The sequence below is a fragment of the Protopterus annectens genome, chromosome 6.part0 (genome assembly GCF_019279795.1).
Source record: "Protopterus annectens isolate FY-2018-M chromosome 6.part0, PAN1.0, whole genome shotgun sequence".
NCBI classification, from domain to species: Eukaryota; Metazoa; Chordata; order Ceratodontiformes; family Protopteridae; genus Protopterus; species Protopterus annectens.
The window spans coordinates 193,200,509-193,207,864 of record NC_056737.1 but is presented as its reverse complement, the minus strand read 5'-3'; the positions used below and the strand labels follow the sequence as shown (position 1 = coordinate 193,207,864).

The 7,356-nt window shown below is 36.3% G+C and overlaps 1 protein-coding gene across 1 annotated transcript in view; it reads right to left on the bottom strand.

Moving 5' to 3' along the window:
- BATF (basic leucine zipper ATF-like transcription factor) overlaps window positions 1–6,910 on the bottom strand; it is a 72,233-nt gene extending 65,323 nt beyond the window's left edge. Inside the window, exon 1 of the mRNA XM_044073727.1 lies at window positions 6,729–6,910. Within this exon, the coding sequence (XP_043929662.1) occupies window positions 6,729–6,794 (66 nt within the window). The 5' untranslated portion in view covers window positions 6,795–6,910. The remainder of the gene's footprint in view (window positions 1–6,728) is intronic.
- Window positions 6,911–7,356: the final 446 nt, after the last annotated feature.

Below are 7,356 nucleotides of genomic sequence, written 5' to 3'. Positions count from 1 at the left end.
TATGTGTGTCATGGGCATTCAGAATTGCCAATTAGCTGAAACACCTGATGTTCATAAGGGTCATTTGCATATAACCCATGTGCCTCTGATACAAGAGGTTTGGGAGGTCACTCACTGGAAGTTGTAGCTTTGCTGGAGTTTTCATTTTGTTTTTACTGATTCCCTTAATTCCACCAAAGGCTCCTTGTTTTCTTTCAGTTATTGTAAATTCTGACATTTCCATTGTTTTAAAACTGATGGCCTTGTTTCTGCTTCTGTTGTGATCATTATTGAGCTTACTGTTTTTGTATACATTTGACAAGCTTTCTTTTAACAGGATCCTCACATTTCTTGAACTACAGTTACTGCAATTAACATTGTTTTGTTTATATCGCACTTTTTTAGTCCACATTAAGATTGTATTGCAAATGCTGTCTATTAGGATCACTGAAAGTAAAAGCTTTTTTTATATATTTTTGTATTTATTAACCAGGGTAGAGCACTGACCCACATGGAGCTTTTTTCAGACTCGTCTTGATAGGTGACTTGCTTAGAGTCACATAGTTAGGCAAATGGAGACTGAAGGGAATCAAACCACAGACAACAAGAAGCAGCTCATTAACAGCTTATATAAGGACTAGTTGCATGCAGCTAGCTTCATCAAAATGTAGATTAAGCTGTGTCACTGCACAAGATGCCAGACCACATGGTACATATCTTTTACACAAATACACATGCTAGAGCATCAAACATTATTGTCTGCTCAGACTGTGAGGAGGTGGAGCAAGACACAGTGTTCTGGCTGAATCTGCATTTATATGTATGTTTGTGTTTGTGTATATATCTCTTGTTGACATCACTGCATGCCCATCACCATTTGGGGATAGAATTGAAATCAGAAGTGGAGTAAAATGAAGGCTGCATAAGCAAGGTCAGCCTTAGAGCATTTCTTCCAGTTCTGATAGTTAATAGTTTCTTAGGTTCATAGTTAAGTACTCGGCTAGCTGCCCTTTTTGGGATATTTTAAGCATAGCCCTAGCTGCCCTTGTAGAGCATTTTTTGCCTAGCCAATTCCATTTTGAAAGGGGAGAATCAAACCCTGTACCTTCTGTCTGTGAGGTAAACAACTTAACCAATATGCCAACCCCCCGAATACTAAAGGGAAGTTGGAAGATGAGGAGTCCCCGGTACTGGCATTTTACTTGGGCCTCAAACTAGATGTTTTTTAGCTTTGGTGGTCAACTCTTTCACACACACACACACACACACACACACACACACACACACACACACACACACACACACACACACACACACACACACACAAGCAGACACACAGACATACACAAATGAGAATAGAGGAAGTCCAACTATTATATTTACTTCATTTATTTATTTCTGTTTTTGTGTTTATACTTACCTTTTAACTATTTTACCAGGTAAGTTGGCTGGTATACTTCCTCTGTTCTCATTGGTTTGTTTGAGTGAGTCACATTTATATGCATCTAGGAGCACTGTCTAATTAACTAATTTGTTCAGAGTCACAGATCAGGCAAATGTAGACTGAGGCTGTCAAACCCTGGTTTACAAGATGAAATTCATAAGCAGCTCTCATTATAAATCATCTGAACTGAACTACCAGAAACTGAGAAAACAGTAAGCATCATAGTTTAGACTAACATTAACTGTTGAGGAGTATCACACCATCAAAATCACACCTCTACAGTCATACCATAAAATAGCAGACCACTAAAATGACTAGACTCCAGGCACACCCTATAACCAGTAACAGTCCTAATTTCAGAAAATATAAACATTAATAAACCAACTATTTGTATATTTAAATCATGGTCACAAGAACCCCCTCCCAAAAAAATCAACTACAAATATATTAAGTAAAAACGTTTTGCTTTCATGCATAATCTGGTTTTCATCATGTGCATACTCCATAGTCTGTGGGCCTGACAGTAATTATTGCTACATTGCATGTTAATAATCAATTCTATGCCTAACTTCTGGTTTAGTAGTAGATGACCGAAGTAATCTAGTATTACTTTAGTATGAATATGGTGGCTCAAATATTGTTGGCCATCAGAAGGCCCTCACCAACCCTTGGCCCATTTTCAGGCTATTCTCCTTACTCATATCATCAGTATAACATAGTTTATATCACGATGGCCTCATATCTCCATTCTTAAAACCTATGTCCAATGTTTCAGTCATGTTTTCAGCATCATAGTCACCATCTGTGAGTAACACCTAAAGATGCCTCGTTTAATTCTCAGGCACCAATCAGAGCTTGGCATCAAAGTCTGTTCCCCTTCCTGTCTATTCCATGGGCACCCACCATGACCCTTCCTTTTATTTTTCTTTCTTTCATCTTTAGAGGTTTAATAATATTTCTTCCTCTAACTGTTTCAACTTTAGTTTAAAGAGACATATAATTTAATGTATTTATCCATTCCTGCTTTGACTGTTTCTGCTTTCTGCTTAGATATAGAGAGGTCTCCACATACAGTTAAATAAATTAAGCAAAAAAGAAAACAAAATATAATAAATAATGGCTTCAGAAAACAGTAAATATAAATGTTATTTTTCTTTGATGCTTCTGTAGAAAATCTACAGAGCAGATTCAGTACCCAACATATTTCTGATGCTGTTGCTTTCTCACTACAATAGCATTGTTTTCATCTCAGAAATGTACATGTCTCCTTTCAGTATTTATTTCTATTCTTTCTGATCCTTCTGTCTTTCCTTTTCCAGTGACATCATTCCACTTTGATGGCTCTAGTCCCGTAATTCCCTATCTTCCTATCTCATCTCTCCAATAAACCATGCATCTAATGTTCAGTCTGTTTTCGTAATCCATTTTTTCTGACTCCTGTGTGACATGGTCTTCCTTTGTATGCTGCCATCCACACCTATGCTCTTTTTGTGTGTCCCCAAAAACTGCACAATGACCTACAGCAGTGGCCTTTCCCAGGCTTTGTAAATTAGGAGGACTAGCCCTACATGTCTGTGCTCTGTGCATAATCACGTGAGCATTTTTCCTAGTCATGTCACACACACACACACACACACACACACACACACACACACACACACACACACACACACACACAGACACACACGCACACACGCACACACGCACACACACACACACACACACACACACACACACACACACACACACACACACACACACACACATCCATCATCACCACCACCATGGTTGACGTATGAAAACACATGAAATTATGCTAAGAAATTGACTGCTTTCTTCCACAGCCTTGCTGAGAATCTTTTCCCCAAGGTAAGGGTTCTCCTTTCCAAAGAACATAGCCTTAAACTTAGCACTGAACTCCAGATGCCACTTTTAAGTTACTTCACCAATCTGTATAAACCATTCTGTACAATAATTCGCCATGTCATCCACAGCTGCCATGTCTTCATACTATCACTGAACAGTGTGACCTCTCCCAGTGTGGTAATACTATTAGAATTTCACACAGTTCTGGGTTTAGTTTACATTACTGCAGGAACTTATCTTCAACCTTGTATTCCACAACAACCCCCTTATCACAACTGCCTTCTTTTCAGCATGACCCATTATTCTGACCACCACTCACCACTTGAGTCTGACCAGTTCCCTTCAATTCTTTTCTGTCAGCTTTCTAGGTATCCTCCTGTATCACACAGAATCAATGCGTAGCTGAAATTCAGAAAGCATACATCCACTGAATGAGCCATGATTCAACTGCATAAAAGGCTGCTGTAAGTAGATCAGAATAATTTGATAATACAATATTTACATAACCCCTCCCCCTCGATTCTAATTCCAGGAAGCCCAAGTGCATTTCACTAAACAGTCCCCACAAAAAGTTCTCAAAATAGTAATTCAGTCAAAAAGTGAGGTGCAGAACATTTACCTTCATTTAGCTTTACAACTGTATTGTGCATAATGCAGTTTTGACATTTAAACCATATTTGCTTTCTTTGTTTTCACATAGCTGTTTAGGATATTTGCATCTCATAGTAGAGAAATGTGCTATGAACATGAGATCAAAATCACGTACTATCCAATGAGTTGTTACTGATGATAACATTTTAGCTCCCACCAAATAAACAAATAAATAAATGGTTTAGACCAAGATTAACACTGAAACAAACAAAAGGTATCATATGCTCCTTATCATTGCATTTATGACATATTATATGGATTGTTATAACCTTAAACACAATGTTTGATGTTCGCACGTTTCTCTGTGTGAAAAAGTACATTATCTTTACTTGTAATAAACTCAGCAGAAAAGCGGTTCTGTTATGGCCATATGTACCTCTACCACAGGAAGGAAAGTAACAAAAACATTGTCATAGTTAGAATTCCAAAGATCCTGGGAAATTTATCCAAAGTAGAATTTACCTAAAGTAGTTATCAAAGAACAGTACTGGAACTTATTGGTGAGTCTTCAAGACTGATGACAACAATCGAGGTCCTACATTAACTTTATTTATGTTTTTGTTTTATATAAATATATATATATATATATATATATATATATATATATATATATATATATATATATATATATAATACAGTGGAACATCTAGCAAGAAAGAAATGTTTGTTCTGATATTGGATACCAAAAAGACTTTGTTGTTCACAGGCTCCTAGTTTATGGGTTCTGCAACACACTTGTTTGAACAATCAGTAAATTATACAGATTACATCATGCAGGTTGGACAGCTCCTAGTAATGAATAATTGCACAGTTTTAAATTCAGACTAATGGAAGGAGTAAATGACATTTAACTGCTCGTGTGTTCTTCATTTTTCATATCATCATTGGAACATAACAACCCTTCAAACTGTACATTGCCTCTCCCCTTCTGCCACTTTTGATATTATACATAAAAATGTCCTTAATCTACATCATGTACATGGTAGACTCTCCCTTTCTTTTTTTATGCTAATCGTTGTGCTCTACAACATACGTCACTGTTTCACTACTCTTTCTATGAAACAAATTGGTCGGATGGCCTTCTTAAAAATGTCTTTGTCAGTATTAGTTACCACAGCAGCTTTTGTCTGCAACCCCATTGAACAGCTTGCTTGCCCCATGGTTCAGTGTTCTCTTATCTGTCCCATGTGACCTAGCCTCTAGCCCTTTGTACTTTACTTTTAGCATTTTGATTGCTCTTACCTTGGCAATCTCTGAAATGCACTCTCCAAAACCATGCAGAGCATTTCAGTGAAGGAAGAGGTAGTGTATCTCTAGTGGAGACTAGCAAACTGAAACCAAAGTGACATGAACATAGAAAGCATTAATCCAATTATTACATATATTCCTATGCTAAACAAGACAGAAAGATTATATGAGGTATTAATATCATCACTTATTACTGTTCAAAAGCAGTTTAATATCAAGCAGAAAACAATGTGGCATGCTCAGGCTTACATGAATGTGTGCAAATGTATACACCCCCCCCCCACACACACACACAGATATACATATGCACAGTGTACATATGCTTTTGTATTCACTTGCTCATACACATTATAGACATACGTACACATGTGCTGTATTTGTATGTATGCTCACATATGCACGACACACAAATGCATATACATATACACACATATGCATGCGTGTGCCTATGTTTCTGTGTATGTGTGTGTGTGTGTGTGTGTGTGTGTGTGTGAGCATATATATATAGATATATATATACATATATATATATATATATATATATATATATATATATATATATATGCATATTTACTCATATGCACACAAATATACATAGATAAATTCACTTGTGCATACACATTGTAAACTTACACATGCACGTCTGTATGTATGCTTACATGTACACAACACACACACACACACATACATATATATATAGATATACACAGACTTGTACAAGTGCATGCATTTGTATGTGAACACACACCACATATGGTCACACATACATACATACACATATGCACACAGTTTTACATATACATGTGTGCATATATTTGTATGCATGTATAAATAAATAAATAAATATATATATATATATATATATATATATATATTTACTTAAACTGTTTTATGTATAGCAGTTGCTTGCTCACTTGTACATATTTTGCAAAGTTGAATGTACATATGTGTGTGTATGTGCATGAAGTTTGTGTGCAGGCTGTCATGCATCTCTGTCCCTCCCTCTCTGAGACATATACGTGTGTGTGTGTGTGTGTGTGTGTGTGTGTGTGTGTGTGTGTGTGTGTGTGTGTGTGTGTATATATATATATATATATATATATATATATATATATATATATATATAGTTATTGTCCTTATTATCCATACATACCTATCTAGCTACAGATATATAAATATATATATATATCTGCATGCACACACACACACACACACACACACACACACACACACACACACACACACACACACACACACACACACACACACTAGTGAGAATTCTGTCAAAATATAAAGTTAATTCAAATCTTAAGACTAGAATGTGCTAGTTTCAAAACATTAAAATGAAGTAAAGAGATCTCTGAACTGCATGCTAATTATGTCCAGATACTACATCACTGTGTAAAATTATCCGAAGAGCAAAGCTTTTTATTTAGTCACTCTCTTACCTTTTGAAGGATTGATCATCAAGTCCTAGTCTTTTGCTTTCAGTTGTTTTTAATGTGAACATAAATATAATGCAATAGTTTAATTGACTTACCTGTTTACTGCTGGAAGGTGAACCCCTGCTAAAGCTGGAATCATGACTGTCAGAACCCTGGGCCATTCTTTGGTGCTTCAGCTTCTCCAGTAACTGTACGTCTTTCGCGTGCCGTCACACTCTGTCTCTCTGATACTGCTCACTGCATGCAGTCTTACTCTGTCTCTGGTTTCTGTAGTCTGTGGTCTCTTCACACTCTTATGAGTCTGATGTGGTTTGGGGTAAGTACTACAACTTCTATGCAAGAAGGATGACAATCTGGAAGTCACATGGGGTGGAAACTTTTTTTTTTTTTTTTTTTTTTTTTTTTTAAGTAAAAGACAAGGGCATTTAAGAATAAACAGATGAAGATAGAAAAAACCCTGAAATCCCCCAGCACTCTTTTTCACACTGAGTAGAGAAAAACTGTTTCTAGTTAAAAATACGTTTACAAAATTTAGAATAAAAACAGGAAGTATTGTCTATAGTTAGGAATAGATACAGCATAGAGGGGAAAGGTCCCACGTTTAACTTGAAAACCGCAGTTTTAAAAATGTAATGCTAGTGATACGCTGATTGCAAACAGTTAAGAATAAAATATGCAGGCTTACTTGAATTGTTTTAATGTGACCTTTTGACTTCCCCTATC